This window comes from Anas platyrhynchos, chromosome 3 (assembly GCF_047663525.1).
Source record: "Anas platyrhynchos isolate ZD024472 breed Pekin duck chromosome 3, IASCAAS_PekinDuck_T2T, whole genome shotgun sequence".
In the NCBI taxonomy this organism is placed as follows: domain Eukaryota; kingdom Metazoa; phylum Chordata; class Aves; order Anseriformes; family Anatidae; genus Anas; species Anas platyrhynchos.
The window spans coordinates 110,550,391-110,568,071 of NC_092589.1; the positions used below are offsets into that span (position 1 = coordinate 110,550,391).

Consider the following 17,681-nt stretch of genomic DNA (forward strand, 5'->3'; position numbering starts at 1 on the left):
GCGCACCGGGTGCGACGCCCTGGCGTTCACCTGCGAAGGGGCGGGGCGGGGCTTACCTGAGGCACGGTGAGCGCCACCCCCGCCCCCCCACACCCCTCGTCCGCCATTTTGGGGCGGGCCGGGAGCCCCCCGACCGCCATTTTGGGGCGGGAACCCCCGCCCCCTGCGCGCACCTCAGCGCCCAGGCTGCCCGCGCACCGGGCGGGTTCCGCGGCTTCACTGAAATTCAGCTAAATTCTAGCGAGTTTAATTCGCTTAAACCTTTTTTTCCTTTTTTTTTTTTTTTTTTTTTTTTTTTTTCTGCACGAAATCCTCGGATTAAATTACTGGTGTTGTGCGTTACGTGCTGAGAGGCTATGGGATCAGGGCGCAAACAGAAGAGGAACATGTTAGTTCGCAGAGACTTTTTTTTTTTTTTTGTGAGTCAAAGTCCCTGTTTCAGAGCGTATAATATTAATCACAGAATCATAAAGGTTGGAAAAGACCTCCAAGACCACCTAGTCCAACCATCCCCTACCACCACTGTCACCCACTAAACCACGTCCCCAAGCACCACATCCAACCCTCCCTTGAACACCCCCAGGGGCGGCGACTCCACCACCTCCCTGGGCAGCCCATTCCAGTAATATTCCAACATTTAGTCTCACTGAAAGTCGCAGGTGCTACCAGACACACGTGTTAATGAGAAATAATGTGTGTAAATCTGAGTGCTGCCTCCGTACGCGTGATAAGAGACTGCTCCAGCATTTAGCAGCAAAAGCTCCTGTTCACATGCAGAGGGGGACCCATAAACTTCCCCTGACCCAGTGACATCAGCGGGTTTTGGAGCCTCGCACTGTTGATACAGATACGCACACAGTTTATTTTAACCCTGGTGCAGCTGCGAGTATTTCCTTCTTGGCTGCACACAACTGATTTGAGACACTCATAGAACATAAATATTTGCTGTGTGTGTATATACCAAGATGTATGTTATCTGCCAGTATTAATACTGTTTTTTCACTCTGAACAATGAGAAGGTAACGAGGGTGACTGTGCTTGTCCTATTGATACATTCCAGATCCTACAATTAACGCATGTTATTGTTTTAGCTACTTAGTCTATTTTTAAACATGAACTGTTGCTGAGTCGTTTGAAATGATTTAGTTAAAGGCTTTAAAACTGACCTTTTTATTTTAAATCCCCTGTGTTCCATAATTGGTGTTTTTCTTCCTGAGGGCATATTTCATTTTTGAATAAACATATTGTAAGTGCTGCTAAGACTGCTCTAATGGTCCTATTACAAGCTATTGTTTGTTTCCTTAGTGTTCCTAATGTTCCCTGTGCACAGATGCTTAGTAATCAACAGACTGATTTAATGTAACAAAACCGGACTAATTTTAATCAATAAACATGTACATATGTAAATAAATACAAAAAGAATGTGCATTTTGTTGCAATCAGTCATTTTAAAAATAATTTTCCTCACAGATGGCATGTTGGGAAGCCTAAGCCGACTATTTCTGCAGCACTCACGTCTGAGCTGATCGCATCATTGCTGCAGAGCTGAGAGAGACTTCGCTTCCCGTTGGTCTTTCCCTGCGTGAAAGATGAATTCAAGGGCTAGAGCGAGTCCCAAGAGAAATCAGGAGTTTCTTGCTTGGGTTAGGACGTTCGCTTGGAAGCACCAAGATCCCATTCTCAGTTTAAAGAGGTGTTACAGTATGTGAGGGCAAGTTCTTGAATGAGGATCCTCCAGATGGACACTTTGCCTTCATCAGTATCACTGGCAGCTCTCATGTCAGGCTCAGATCTTCAGGGCTATTTTCGTGAGATGAAAGAAATCCTAATTAAGTGTTCATATCTTTGTCTGCCAGGCTTGGAATAAAAACCGATGCTATTCCCATGAGCTTCACTGCTTGTTATACCCTGCAGACAACAGAGATACTGAAAAGAATAATGTGAATGTCATTTAACATCACAAAGCAGCTTTCCACAGCTGGATAGACTGATGTGGAACTATTGAGTGAGCAAAAAATATCTCTCTAATATCTCTTCCCCTCAAAAAAAAAAAAAAAGATTAAAAGACTATTTTGAGAATGATAATGATTGCATTATTTTCTGTAAATGGAGGAAGAGAGGATAGGTTAATGACTTTAGTCCTACTCTCTGTGAAAGATACCGGTTCTTCCATGCCACAGGCAGCCCAGATGACCTCAGGCAAGACGCTTCCTTCTCTTTGAGCCTTAATTCTCTTCTTTTGCTAGTTCAGAAAGGATTTGTGAAGCTAAATGTATTAATAATTCTGAAGGCTCAGCTTATAGCCATGGCAGCCAGAGCAAAAACTCAGAGAGACAGAAGGAATCGGTGATAAATTTTTCTTCCTAATTAGCAAAAAGACCTTGACATTGTGGGAGCAAATTACCCACTTCCACAATGGTAAGAGCAAAAAGCATTACATGTGCTAGCTAGTCAGAAGCCGCTGCAAAAGGGTTCTGATTCCTTTACCAGCGTGACACTCCTTCTCTCTCAGCAGGTACGGAGGGAAGGAGTTTTGAGATCACAGCATGGCTCGTTAGCCAGACTAGTAAGGTGTTTCAAAATCTGTGTCTAGACAGGAGATTTTAACTTCCATCTTGAGAGTGCATGGCGATGTTTAACTAAATGTAAAGTATTATTTTTGAATAATCATATTCATAGGTATATATATTTGGATATAATCATACTAAAAATAATATAAAAACAAGACAGCAGCATAGCTAGGATCATGTAAATGAGATGCCAGCTTTCATTCTCCTTCAATCTTCTCTGTGATTCAGCTTCTTAAAAAAAGTAAATCCAACACCTGTAAGCTGCCAAAAGATCACTAAGACTGTTTTATGCAGATCTTTGTTAATCCAAGGTTTCTCCCTTTTGTGCCATTCTTCAGTCTATCCCTGGCTAAAAGATGTTAGTTTAGAGTGATGTTGTAATCATTATTTAACATCTGCATGCACTGAATTACTGGATTATTGTCAGGTTGCATATGAAAGATGATGTGCTATTCTGCTTCAAGTGTCTGTTACTGCTTGTGTGAGGGAAAACCTGCAGACCATGATCTGATAATTATGTAGCCTCCATGGACACTGTTTCTATCTCTTTATAATTAACATATTGTGCTGCTTGGGATTGGGGAAACTGAGGAACAGTGAGATGAGGTGATGTCGCCAATAACAATGTCTGCTGAAAGTGATAGGAACATCAAGCAAATCTCTTGCCCAGTGGCTTCTTTACTAAGGAAAAACGTTGCAGTGAAGGACATGTTTTAAGTCTTCGTTCCCCAAAGGAAGGCGCTTCATTACAAGGGCAGGAACAGCCTAACTTTAATTTTTATTTTTTTTTTCATCTCTTGACTCTCTGTGTCTGCTACTCTACCTTATCCAAAAACAAACAAAAACAGGAAAGGTGCTTCTCAGACTTGGATATTTTCTGCAGTGAAGAAACATTTTTAAATTTTGAAACAAAAAAAGCAAGTTTTTAAACATCGTAGAGAAACTAACATAACTAACATCTTCACATAGATGCTGCAGTATAAAACAATGGATCCCTTCAACAGAATTTAGAAAAATCGATAGAACTCGTGGAGAAGATGTGAAAATACCTGGGCTGAGAGCATGGATTGGCTTTTTGCTTCTTTAAAAAGGATAAGAATGTATGGGAGTAAAAGCAGACCCTTAACATATCAATGGGAAAAAAATAATAATAAAAACAAAACAAATTAGTCAGGAGGAAAGCTTTCCTGTTGGTGAACACAGTGAAATCCTAGATATCCTGAAGTCAGCATTAACAAATTTTCCCACTGTTTTTCTCCAAGATGGATGCTGCAAGAAGAATACAAGCTAATCCAAAGATTCAGTGATTGATTGTAAAAGAGATAAGAACGTATCACAATAAGTTTTTTGGTTATTGGATTTTACTTTTGTTTATTGAATTAATCAGCATCACTTTGGGATCCCTAATGTAATGTTCCAATCATCTACGTTTTGTTCTGGTTGATTGCTGTTAACAATATGAATTATGTTTTACCAGCAAGAGTCAATTTAACTCAGTTCCAAACTTTTAACTTGTAACAGATGGATAAGAAAGTCAGGGTTAGAAAAGCAGTTAAAACATGACAGCATGATGTAAAACTTTTATTAACACAAGAGTCTGTTACTGGGTTACTTGTTGTACTCTCAGGTTTTCTCGGTATCAAACACTGAAGAAAAGTTCTCATATTCATTTACAGAATCAAAGTCTGCTAAGCTAGAAGAGCCATAGTTCATTTCCATCGTACAGCTGAGGAGCAATAAAAACGTCTAAAAATAACATATGGCATTTTCCTCAATCTAAAATGGTACTTGCAAGTCCAGATATCTCAGTAATTTCACGTGTCTGAAAGTGAGTGCTGGCTTCCTCTGGAGACAGGAAACGTCCTTTACTTGCTCCCCTGTCCAGCCCCAAGCCCAGAGGTGCCTCTCCACAAATTTTGGCAGGATTTAGAGAGGAGCCTGGGAATCCGAATGCTGCCTGCTCAGGGAAGAAGGAAGAGTTACCTTCCGGTGATTTGTTATTTCTTTAAACATCGGCTTTTTGAATCACTTTGCAGTCTGGGACATTGGAAAGGAGTTCCAGGAGCACAGCAGCAGACAGCTGATGCACTCAGAAGTGCTTGATGAGGGCCTTTGTCGTTTGTCTCTGTAGCTTAGAGCGCTCAGAACCACTGCCAAAGGAAGACAGTGCAAGCATGCAGAAATCAAAGTTTGACATAAAATGAAGTTTACCAAATTTCTAATTGTTTCCTAGTGGGACAGTAGAGGGGTCAGTTCTGTTATGGTGACGTTTTCCTGGGAAGACGCAGGGAATTTATTTCTGTGCCCAACGCACCAGTGTCCTTCAGTAAGGGAGGACACTTCCTTCGCAGATCAGAACATCTGCGGAGCACAATGTCAGGGGTGGCACATGCTGGGAAGTTCAATCTGCCTTGAAGGACCCCCAGGTCTGGGTCAGTTCTATCGCAGAAGGACAAGATTTCCCTTATCTAACCTTTGTGGCCCGTAACTTAAAAAACCTTCTCTCCTCACCAGGAGTCAGCTATTTCGGCATTACACAGCAGGCCTTTGTTGTAAGCACAGCTTATAAAAAGCAAATAAATTATTTTCTGCCAGGCAATTAGCATGTCTACCTGATACTCGGCTCGTGCAGATGTGTCAGCTGTGCCTCTGATGTCCGGATTGGGTGGAACCTTGATAATTACAGATAACTGCAATTATCAATTACAGATAATTACGGAGCAGGAGGCCAAATTTCTCTCTGTGGTTGCTCTACATAACCCTGACTTTGTAACACTATGGTTTGAGTGTGAAGCAAAGCTTTGCAGATCTGCATCTGCAGCCTGCCTGTGAGTAAACACAGCTTTGTAGGTCAGGAGTTCATCGGTTACGGCATCAACCAGCTCCTAATGCTTGAGATTCTGTCTCATGGACCTGGCACTTACCGCTACGGCCCTATCATTAGGGACACAGCCAACCCTCCATCTCCAAAAGGCTTCCCACAAGAAAGAGCATCGTTACAAAAATAGAGCAGACTGAGTTTAAGAGAAAGCTGGAACTTAAAGCAGTGTATTTCATCATTTGCAGCTGCTGCTGTAACAATTAATTGCTCCTAACCAGAGCGCAGATACTCTCCCAGCCACACTTCACCCCGCTTCCCATGCTGTGGCTGCCCCAGAGGCTGGATTTCCTGCTGTTACTGCAGCGTGTGCCACTTGAGCACCTGAAAAATCACTCAGGGAGAAGGCAGGGGAGCCAGCTGGGTCTGGCCCAAGAGCTGGCAATTGGAATACACTGGGTTAATGAACAACCAAAGAAGATACTTTAGATTCACCCCTCTAAGAGAAGTTATCTGGAGGATAAAAGCATCCAGCTACAGCACAACCGATGCTGGAACTTGTTAGAGGGATGTTGGATCTCCTGTCTGAGGACTTACGCCAGTCTCCTGTTAGTAAAGATCAGACAGAGCCTACAAAAATGGGAGTACCGACCACATTCATTTAACACTCCCAGTGCCAGCAGCAGTGTAGCAGGCTGATGATCTGAGCAGTACGGGTACACAGAAGAGAAGGCGAGAGATGTCTCAGAAGCACAGAAACCAGGCAGTAGCCTGAGCACGCAGTGATGAAAGGAAAGGGGATTTCATAAGGGATTCAAATGTCTGCTTTTCAAAGGCACTGGCCATCTGCAAAGGCCATTTGTTAAACTGAGGGATGGTTCTGCAGCCCCCAAGGACAAGGAAGTGAAAGAATGGAAGTTAGCAGCTGCTGAATGCTTTGTGTTTTTTGCTTTGTTTTGTTTTAAACTCCTCTCACTGAGGAACCACTCTCAGCACACTTTCCTCGGATCTCTAGGCCATCCTTGGGAGCCCGTGTAGCAGCAGCACTGGGGGATGCAGCAGAGGAAGGCTCCACACACATTAACCAGACCTAACACCCTTCCCATTCCTTGCAGGAAGGGTACTGGTACAGCAGATGAATCGCACAAACAGTTCGTTGCCACCAGATCTATCCTCAGTACAGCTTTGCAATTATTTAGGAAAGCCTACAACCAACAATATCTAGTTGTAGGGATGTCTTTCCTTTGCTGAGCTGTTTTCTGTGTTAGAACATAGCACTAAATAATGTGCTGATGCAAACTACGGAGCCCTTCTATATGACAGCGATGTCTTCCCATCTGTGAAACAGTGGAGCCAGAAGTACAATAAGCATTGCCAATGCTGCTGATGTCAGTAAGAGCGGTACTGATGAGTTTGACAGGAAACCTGGGAAATATGATTTGCTGCTTCTTGTCATCAGAATCACAGTCAGATCATCAGTGTTACAGGAGTTGAATGTACTTTTATTCCAACAACAGAAGAAAGTTAAGAGGTTTTCATAACGCCAACAGGATCGAGATGAAGGAAATCTCTTAAAAACCATTTACTGTATCTCCTTAGAAGCTTGAAATAAAATATTTTTAGAGAAAAACGCTTGCTCTTACTTGTGCACATGCAAAGTAATTAAATAAAACTGCTCATGGGTACTGTGCTTTGGGCAAAAGTTTTGAATTCTTTATTACAAAATCAATGAACACTTGAAATACTATAACATGTTGAAATAAAACATGATTACACTGGCATCAAAAAGCTTGCAAACAGATACAGAGAAAAAAAAGCAGAAGAAATGGGAGTCTACCAATACTCTAAGTTTCTCTTTATCTCCTTCATTAAGCTTCTTTTGATTTTTTTGATGGCAGAGGTTACCTTCAATGCTAAACAAAGACCTTGGGCAACATCCTGGCTCCAAGTAGGTCAATGAATGTTTTCCATTGGCCTTGGAGTTAGAACTTTACTCATTACCTACATACTCATTAACACATCTTCTAAATCCTTGAACTTGCTATACTCGTTTCTCTGGTGAGGCCGTGCATTTTTCTTCTTATGCATCTGCTCCAGAACAGTTACTTTCCACGTAAAAGCTATTTGGTCCATTCACACATTCATAAATTGCCTATATTTCTCCTACACTGGTATACAAATATCAAGATGGGCAGATTTTAGACAGTGAACTGCTGTGTGGCATCAGTTAAGATTATCCCTCACCTGTCTGAAACAAGCCTTTTTTGCTAAACTTCAGGGCACACTGTACAGCTAGAAGCCCCCCAAAAAAATCACAGCAGAAAAGAACTGTCCAATTCCAAACACAAACACATTGCTGCGATAAATTGCTTTTCTGAAGGAAACGGCTGCTCTGATATTTGCTCAAAGGATGAAGACTATGGGGTAAAAAGTCTGAGCTGTGGGTAAAGCTCAGACAAGCTGGCAGCAGGGGCTGGATGGCTGGGATGGCAGAAGCACAGAGCTCTCCTCTGGCTGGGTAATGCAAACAGGAGTGCTGCTGTAGCAGTTTAAAACCAATAACATCCACGGTTACTCAGTGTCCTATGTGAAATATGTGTCATCAGCCCGATGCCTATGACGAAGCAGTTTAACATGCAATAGTAATTGTTGCCTTCTCACACAACCTCCAAAGGCACAAAGTCCAGTGCAGGTGGAGATTTGACAATCATTACCTCATCCTCTGAGGTAGCACTTCTAAGATGGCCCAGGGTGAGGCACGGTCTTGGGACAGCCTGAAGAACCCCCACAGCTCCTGCCAGAGCTCTGCAGAGATAAAGGGCTTCAGCTCTCACTGGCCTCACCTGGGCGCTACTCACACACCATAGAACTTGCTTGTAACACATTCCCTCCACCATGCCATAAACCCTCTCAAAATAAAAAGCGCACGTTCTTCGGTAAATACTAAATGACATTTCTAAAAGTTTCATTCACAAATTCAGTTTATATCAGAATATTCAAATAGCAAAATGCTAAAAACTTCCAGACATCAGATTAGAAAAAAATATTTCAAAAAGTCAATTCAGTCTACTATAAGCACAAATGCAACATGCTTTGGACATATAGGCTTTACACTTTAGCCCACCACAAAACCTGGGAAGACAAAAGGGTTTATAATGTCTTTCTAAGTAAGTTTAAAACCTCCTTGAGAAATTTTCCCTTGTGGAGCAACCTAGCCTGACGTGGGGTGAAAAGCATAAAAGTCTGACTGTAGCAGCCAACAAGGACTTAAAAGATTTGGGAGGTTTGAGAATGATCCGTATTACTCTCCTTTTGTCTCTGAACAATGTTTTCTTCAGTACATTACTAGCCTGGTGATGAGCACATCTGTGAAAACACCAGGGGAGACCAGACTAGCTGGTGGATCCTCCATGGAACTCAAGTTGCAATCATGGTTGGCCGTGTCCCAGCCAGTCCTACAATGGCATAAAACATTACAAGTTGACAAACAATGCGACAGTGAAAAACTGAAAGGTCTTCATGCCACCGGTCAAAACCCATTCAACAGTTTTTAATCAAGGGCAGCAATTTGTTATTAACACCCATTCTGTTTCAACACCACCTCTGGAGCAGTCTGCTCCTTCTCTCCTTTCTCTCACACACTCACACTCCGTTGCTCACTGTTCCTCTTCTCCTCTTCCCCTTGCTGGGAAGTCTTCTAGATCCTCTCTTTACTTTGGGCTCAGCACGGCATCACAGAAAGGAGAATTGCAGCTCATCAGCATGCCTGCCCCCATTTGGTTGTCACTCCGGCAGCTACACAGCTCCCTCAAGTCTCTTTCATCTTCCTCCTCTTCCTCCTCTCCTTTTTTCCGGGTACATCTGCCATACAAACAGGGGACATTGCACAAACATCCACTGCAGAATCACAGCCCTGGGAACTGTTTGCTTTCCACCTGAAGCAGGCTGCTTTGTGGTTCCTAGATGTGTGTCACAATGGCCACCTACTTACAAGGATAATACAAAGTCATTGGGAGAGCCCTGAATGTTTTAGTGGGCTCTGACACATGCATTTCCTTCCATTTCACTTCTACAAGTGCTGTGCAAAAATTACTCCCACTAAATTTAATATAGTTCTGCTCATTAGCTCCACTAGGAGCAGGAAGGTATTTGTCACAGAAATGAAGTATTACAGAGCCTCTGTAAGAAGTAAGACATACAGCTAAAGGAGAAACATTTTGCATATTCACTTAAAAATGCATTTCTGAACAGTTTTCAGGTTATGCATTATTCTGAAATCAAAATTCATGAGATGTACAAAGCCCATCACTTACTGTTAGCGTGTGGATTATTGGGAACGTCTGAGGGTTTTCTGGAGGAAGCACAGACTGCATCACTGCCATGTTTCGTAGATATCAAGTCCCTTGGGCCTTCTTCCTCTCTTGTTTCCAAACCTTGCTGGGGTTTAATTGAAACAATATGCTTCACTAAGCATATCAGTAAAATGAAGCTTATGCAAGCACAAAATATGACAGAAAATGTAATTATTGTAGGGAATTGGTATATTTAAAGAAACTGCAGGACAAATTAGGTTTCAAATGATTAGACTATTCTGGCATGTCATCTACCTGCCTCCTGTATATTTGTTTTAGGACTGAAGTGCTGAAATTGTCTTTCATTACCATCTTTTCTCGTTTTCTCTAGTGAACAGAAGAACAGTAAGGGGAAAGTGCTGTAACTGTGTAGTGAGACTGAAGACTGAGATGTGCCTAGTGACTGTGAAATGATCCATCTATAGAAATCCTAGGTGTAGCACTGAGAGCGATGAACAACTTTATCTCTGTACCTGACTTCATAATTTCTTTTATTCTTTTATGTACATCTCCAGAGGATGAGCTTGCACGGCAGCAGACACCAGCATTTGGCGCTCGCATGCAAAACAAGCTCCTCCTGGCTCATCTAAACACATCAGTAGGAACAATGCTGTACTGAAGAGCCTGACCAGCACTGTTAAGATTCTTCATTAAGGTACGTACAAAGCTAGAGCAACTAATTGGATGTGCAAGAAAGGGAGTGGCCTGGCAGCACTCTGGTGACTCACAGGCTGTCCTAATGATCATTGGGAGGATTGTGGGCCATGAGTTACCTACATTTTCCCCTTAAAACGGGGACATCAGGAGTTCAGGGAACAAAACTGTCTCAAGGATCAGAAGAGACCACAGTGGGTGCGAGAGAAGACAAATGATACTACATAACCATGAGTCCAGAGCAACATATTCAGTGACAAATGAATGAAAAACAATTAGGACACTTTGGGGGGTCCCCTCTATGTCTCATTTCACTGAGCAGTGAGGACATCACAGCCAAATAGACGGGTCCAAAATCCACTTAACATTCTGTTCTTTTGTACTTCCCATCCCAAATGAGCTGACATTTTCCACAGCCTTCCTCTGTTGCACTCTGAGACTTTTTTCTCTCAATAAGCTTTTCACTAGTATAACAATGGTCTCGTTTTATCTTCACTGCCTTTCAGGAACCACCTTTGCATATTGTTAAAAATACCTCCAGGTGACCTTTCAGCACAGATAAAACACAGCTGAGCAGTACAGTAAACTTGGAATACATTTGCCTGAGAAAGCATTTTTCTTCCATGATTAAAGCCATCTGCTCCTGTCTGCATTGCAAAATCGAAGTGTTTTGTAAATATGTTAGGGAATACCACGTTGCAAAAGCCCACTGGTCATTGTGCTTACCCTTCTTTTATGGCAGGGCAGGGAGAAAGAAGAGAAAGACATAAGTTGGAGGGGAAGACAGATCTGCCCTGGTCATGTCATCCTAATGAAAAAGACACCCCCCTCCGCTCATGGAAAGCCAAATGCTACTCTGAAAACACAAAAGACTCACATGCATCAGTCCAGCTGCACCCCTTGCTTCCTTCACTTCATTTTTCTTCTTCTTCCGCTGCATTTTGCTTTTGAGTCCAGAAAGACAGAAATTAATGCCTTCTTTGCCTTTTGGCAAATCCTGAAAGCATGGGAGATTTTGTAAGAGGAGGCCTGGGAGAGCTAATTGACTGGCTACTTTTTTTTTTACAGTAACACTGATTACCTCTAGGAGTGTGTGCTGATGGTGTACAAGCTTCCATCTCTCTCAGACAAAGTACACACCTTGGCTTAAGACAGCTGTTTGCAAAGAGCTCTGCACACTCTCCCCACTGCTGCCAGGGAGGGCTGTTTCCCTGGGTTTCTAGAAAGTGGCTAGATGGAAGCCTTGTGCTTCCATCTCTCCACCCAAGCTATGACCATATTACTACCAACAAATCCTCTCACTTAAATAAATAGATCTGAGCCCCCTGGGATGGTGTGAAGGCTGGTGTTAGCAGTGGACTCTAAACCTGCTAAGACCCAGGTATTCAGTAAACTCAGCTGCAGGAGAAAGAGTTCATTTTTGCAGTATTGTTTAGAACAGCAGTGCCACCTGGATGGTAAACTCCCAGAACCAGCCACCCCATCCCACATGTCCTGAGAGCTCTGGTTGCCACAATGAGATCAGAAGAACGATCCCAAAGACAGAAGTTCTCCCTCGGTCACCAGTGCCACCGCCTCACCTTTTCTCTCTCATCTCCTGTCTGATGCTCCTCATCTCCTGTCCAGTTTCCCCACTCTTCTGTGGGAGCCTTCCAGTCAGAGTCCAGGTCAATCACTGAAGGATCATCTGCTAAGGAAACCACATGCATGAGTCATGTTCAAATCCGTACAACTTCCCAGACTCATACTAGTAATGGAAACACTGCAAAGAATATCTGTCACCTTTCCTGCCTGCTGATGGGGTGGTTGGGTGTGCACGCATGAACATGAATTTTAAATGCATTTTTAGAAAGGAAGTGCCAACTTCTAATCACAGTAAGTGATTGCATTCTTTGGGACAGGAGTAAAATTAAAGAAGGGAAGAAAAAGACAATCTAGCGACAACAAAAGCCCTTTCAACCTGTGCTTCAGTAAAACAAGCTTTACCAAAATGATAGTAGCACGGCTTGTCAAACATTTTCTTTTAATTTCAGGAAGAAGGATTCAGGCATATCCAGAAACACTGGCAGAGACTGCAGGCTCAGTGCTACATTTTATTAGCAGGACTGTTTCTCAGCCCATCTCCTCTTCCACTGGCTGCAACACACTGTCCTCAGGGCAATTACTTGTATGGAAGAGTACTATTAGTAAAGGATTTGTGCATTTGTTAGTGCTCTTGTTGGTGCTTTCTTTTCTACAAAAGTACCAAGTGCATTCTTGACTTCAGCTTCCTCTTCCATTTTTTTTTCTTGAATGTAAGCCAGAAAGGCACCATCGTGGTGTAGATTTCCAGAGCTCCCTGACATGCAACTCTGAGCATGCACTAAGTAGATAACACCTACTTTGCTTTGATTTTGATCATTTCGGGGTGGGCAGGCAGAAAACTTTTGAAAACCTTTTAGGTTTCTGTATCTTCAGGCATCTGTTACTTTAAAAAATTGGCCTCAAGCCTTCAGCTGCCTCTCCACAAAGCACTGGCAAATGATTCTCAGACAAGAAAGCAAAACAGAGCAGTCTAATTTCTTTGCCCAAACTGAATGAGTTGCAAAAAAGCAGATAAATCAGCATGAGATGTTGAAAGGACCACTTGATTATTTTTTAATGGGTCATGTCTAACAATCTTAAGTCTTATCCTAACAGGGAGAAAGACTTTGAGAACACAGCATATAATAATAACTCTTAGCTGATCACGTCTCTTAAAATAAAAACAAATATAAAAAAATCCCAAGCTGGATGGAAAAACTTCTAGTTGAAGCAGGGCCAAAACCAAAAGCATGCTGGGGATGATAAAAGACAACTGTTTCCAAAAGGCTGCTCTATCCAGTTTGCTGCCAAATTTTATAAACATGATTATAAACATTGCTCAACTTCTCAGCTTAAAAACCATCCCCTATACACAGACAGCATTTCCCTCCTCCTTCAGAAGGGACAGGAACAAGTACTTTCTAATTTATTTCCCAATAAAATACCAGTATTTCAGGCAAATGAATGCATCTAGATTAGAGAGAGACACAACATACATGAGTAAGTTGTACGTGTCAAGAACACTTTGTGCAAGCTGTAGTAGGGGATACCATCACCAAAAAACTTCTGCTCCTTCTATCTAGGTTACATGAGATTTGGGCTCAAATTCTGGAGGATTCAACTGCAGTGGTTGAAGGCAATACCAGCGGGCACGCTCCACCCAATATCTCCAGTCCCAACAGCAAGTGGGGGTGAGGACACAGCAAGTCCCAGCTCTGCAGACTCTGCCTCTGCACTAATATACCGCTTGCGAGCCGTGGCAGCAAAACAATAGGCAAAATCATGCTGCTGCTGCCAGAGAGGAGGCAAATTCTGGCTAACAGGGAGGTGCACGGCATTACACACAGACCAGCACAATGGCACAGAGTCTTCAGGAATCACAGTCCCTCCCAAGCTGCTGGCAGCGATGCTCTCGTGGGCGTGCAAGTAAAACGGGCTGTAACTAGAGGAACACTCGCTGAAGGCCACAGCTGGCACTATTGCTTTTTTAAGTTCCGATCTTTCGGTCTGTTTATGTACTTATTTTTAAGCATAGAATAGTTTTAATGGCCAACTTCCCGCAATGGCCTTGCGTTCATGCTTTGCCCTCACCATGTGGGTAGGCATGAAGCTCAGCGGTGACTCTGTCTTGTCTCAGAATTGCTCTTCCCAAAGCATTATGTCCTGGAGGTGTTTAAACTCAACTCAGAGTAAAACTAAATGCAATATAAGACTCTTTACAGTTTGTTTAATTTGGTGGGAAAATAGGATTAAATGTGTTTAACCCAGAGCTCTGTTTTAAAACCTCTCCTGTTCTTCAGTGTGTTCCCTTCCAGCAGTGGCGTCTGGTTAAAGGGAAGAGTCAGAAGATTCCCTGTGTCAATGGATAGAGAGGGTAGGGTAGAGCATCCTACAGGCTGAGCCTTATTACCTGGCCTGGAAAATTAAGCCAGAAAGTACTTCTGCAAAAGTCAATTTGTGTCACCAAGAAGAAGATTAATTTTTTTTTTTAGTCCAGAGTTGTAGCATTGGGACTATATGCTGTCAGGATCTCTCTTGGGCATTCTCTGTTCTATTAGGGTCGGTAGAAACCTAAGGGAGAGCAGGTCTTCATCTGGCAGAGCAAAATCCTCTATAGACTATTTATTGTCTATGGTGCTGAATCCTTCTGTGGTTGGTGTTGTAAAGGGCAGGTGGCTGTGTAATGTACGTGGTCCTTACCCAAATCTTTGCTGAGCTCTTGCACATGGAAACCATTCAGTGCACATGGATAGGCGATTTCCAGCTGAAAGATTACATTTACAGTAGAAATTTTACAGGTAGAAATTATTGCTCCTACCAGCTGGGTGTAGAGTTCCTCATTTGGCATCTTCCTCTAGTATAATTCAGAAGATGCAAAAGTATCAAGTGAATCCCAGACTGAAGACTTTTAATCCAAAGAAGCTGCTTATTCACATGAAACCAAGGTATTAAAATTCAGTTTAACCCCAGGACAGAAGGAAGGAAGTCATGAGACACGGAAGCTTTCTGAAGATCCCAGGGAAAATGTGCCTCAGCAAATGAGACAAATTTGTTGGGAAAATGCCAAGTCACAGGTAAAAAGCCAGCCTTCATGGTAATGAGATGGACATGCTGCATTTCTGAAGACGGATGCCAGTTCTCAGAAACTGCCCTGACAGACCAGTAGCCTTGCAGGCTGTCACCAAAGCACAAGCCCTCTGCACTTGGTAGCAGAAACATGCAATAAAATTCATATTTTCTTGCCTTAAAACCAGACATCAGAGCTCTAACACAACCCCGCCAGCAGCATTGTGCAACTTACACATTTTGTAACAGCATCAGCAGCCACAACATATGTGTTTTGAGAGACAACTAAGCAGAAGTACAAAATACGTCACCAAAGGGGCAGAGGGAGACTGGTGGTAAGAGACAGTATTGGGAAAGGCATGCAAGCAGTAAAGCCCACGAGGTAAAGCGGAGGAGGAAGGGCAGGCAAAAAAGATGTCTGGTGGAACCAGGACAACCCTGCAGAGCAAGCAGGAAAGATGCCTGGCAAAACTGGAACAACTCCCGGGCCTGGAAACAAAGCGAACTATGCCAAGAGCGCAATAGATTTTCACCCCCTTTCTCCTCTTTCACATGCACAGATGAAAAACATGCAAATGCTAATGGTGAGCAAGGAAAAATGAGGAAGAAATATGTTGTCCTTTCAGCACCCCATTTCCTCATCGAAGATCCTGTGAGCCTGGCCACCTCACCTCTGTGATCACCATGGACTAGAGCCATCAGTGTTAACCAGGTGGCTCCAGCTCCAAGATACTGAATACCTCTAGCTAATTAAGGGTAAGATTGCTAGGGACTAATTGTTTGAGTATGTAGAGCTGATGACTGAGGACAGAATTAGAATTACAGAACCACTGAGTTCAGAAGGGACCTGTGGAGGTCATCTAGTCCTACCCTGCTGCTCACAACCAGGTCAGGTAGGCAGGCTGCTTGGGGCCTTATCCAGGCAGGTTTTGAATACCTCCAAGGATGGAGTCTCCACAACCTCTCTGGGCAATCCATTCTGCTGCCTAATTACTCTCACCATAAAAAAAAAAACAAAAACCTGGAATTTCCCATACTTCCCTCTGTGTCCATTGCCTCTTGTCTTACTGGGCACCACCAAGAAGAGCTTGGCTTCACCTTCTGTACTCCCCCATCAGCTACCTCTCTCCCTCTCTCCCCATAGGTATATATACTTTGAATTGCAGCCCTCTCTGTCTATATGCTTTAATTGCAGCAAGAGGTAAGCCCCAGAGCCCCCATGACTGTCATTGCTGTCACTGGCACTTCACAAGATGGCGCCCGGCCTCCCGCTCCCCCTGCTCTGCTCGGCCTTGCCACCGAACAAAGAGACTCATTAACTGTTCTGATCTGGGTTTGATAAAACGACCCCAGCTCATATTCAGGTTATGAATGGCATTTATTTTTTTTATTTTTTTTTTAGTTCACAGGCCTGCAAGAGCTAACAGGCCTTGTTTGACTGTCAAAGAGCTCATTTTGCCTGCAGCGCAGGCCTTACTGCCAACCATTACCTCATCCAAATTCAGGGAATACATGTTTGCGACACTCCCCTCCACATCAGTATCAAGGCTGATGATTCAAAGGGAAAAACCTCCTACTACTTAGGAGAAAGCTGTAAGGCAGGCAGAAAACCTCCCAGTCCTGCTTTCAATCAAAATGCATCTGCTTAGACATTTGCAGGAGCAAGCAGCTGAATTTGCCCCCGTACGCTCTGCTCTTGGAGAGATGTGGCATCGCTCTGCTGAAAAAAGAGGAGCTGTGCAAAACCCAGCAGAGCAAACCCAGGGCACGCCAGGGGTGATGTGTGCCAAATGCAATCCATGGACACGTTGCTGAAGAGCTGCCGGCATTGCCTCCCGCCTGCCTGCACCAGAGAGCCTGGGTTCAGGAATTACAAAGAGCCTGGCGCTCCCTGGCAGCCTCACAGGGGTCAACAAACACTGCACCAAGGGAGGAGAATACCTTATTTATTTATTTATTTTAAAGCAAATAATGTTATTTATAAAACCCTCTGATGGCCAAGCTCACATGTCTGCTGCAGGATCTCAGTTACTGCTGGGCAGGGAAACAAGACAACTGCAGGTTTGTCTCTTCTCTGCTTTCATCCGCTTTGGGTGCTCCTTTAATTAAGCTAATCAGGGCTGCAAGAGTAAGAAGGGGTCGACTGCACTCAGCAGCCACCATTCCTGCAAGAACAGGGTAAGGTCTCCCAACAACAGGGGTATAAATAGATACCGCACTCGATCCTGACCGAAAGGTCAACAGAAAAGGGCACCTAATGCTCATACTGTTCATGCCAAATCATTCCAGCACTCAGGATCTACCCTGGCCTTTCCAACAGAGAAAAGTTAAAAAAATAAATAAAAAATTACCAGTCTTAAAAAGACTGAAGTCCCAGCTGCCACCATACACTGGTGTTTTGTCCTGTGCTTCAAGGTGCCCCATGTGGGCTCTGGATTTAAGGAGATTTAAGTTTTGACAAAAGCACCCTGTGCTCCAGCAGTTCCCTGTTCTCCCCAGGGACATGGCCCACGCACAGCCCAACACCAGCAACCCCACTGGGCTGGCAGCTGCCTGGATGGAGGCTGCTCAGCTCCACCTTCCCAGCTGGACCATGGGAGAGGGAGAGATGCAATGCTTCAGTTATGAGAACCAAACCTAACTTTGTTTTGAAAATTT

At 43.5% G+C, this 17,681-nt stretch overlaps 1 protein-coding gene across 6 annotated transcripts in view; it reads right to left on the reverse strand.

The window, feature by feature from the left end:
* Nucleotides 1-7,079: 7,079 nt before the first annotated feature.
* LOC106015540 (uncharacterized) overlaps nt 7,080-17,681 on the reverse strand; it is a 28,194-nt gene continuing 17,592 nt past the window's right edge. For 4 of the 6 annotated variants that reach the window (XM_072036479.1, XM_072036478.1, XM_072036480.1 and 1 more), the window contains 4 exons: nt 11,975-12,081; nt 11,272-11,391; nt 9,702-9,825; nt 7,080-9,374 (listed from right to left, as the gene is read on the reverse strand). In XM_072036479.1, the coding sequence (XP_071892580.1) occupies nt 9,208-9,374; nt 9,702-9,825; nt 11,272-11,391; nt 11,975-12,081 (518 nt within the window). In that variant the 3' untranslated portion in view covers nt 7,080-9,207. Of the gene's footprint in view, nt 9,375-9,701; nt 9,826-11,271; nt 11,392-11,974; nt 12,085-17,681 lie in introns of all 6 variants that reach the window. The other 2 variants (XM_072036481.1, XM_038177435.2) reach the window with 2 other exon arrangements.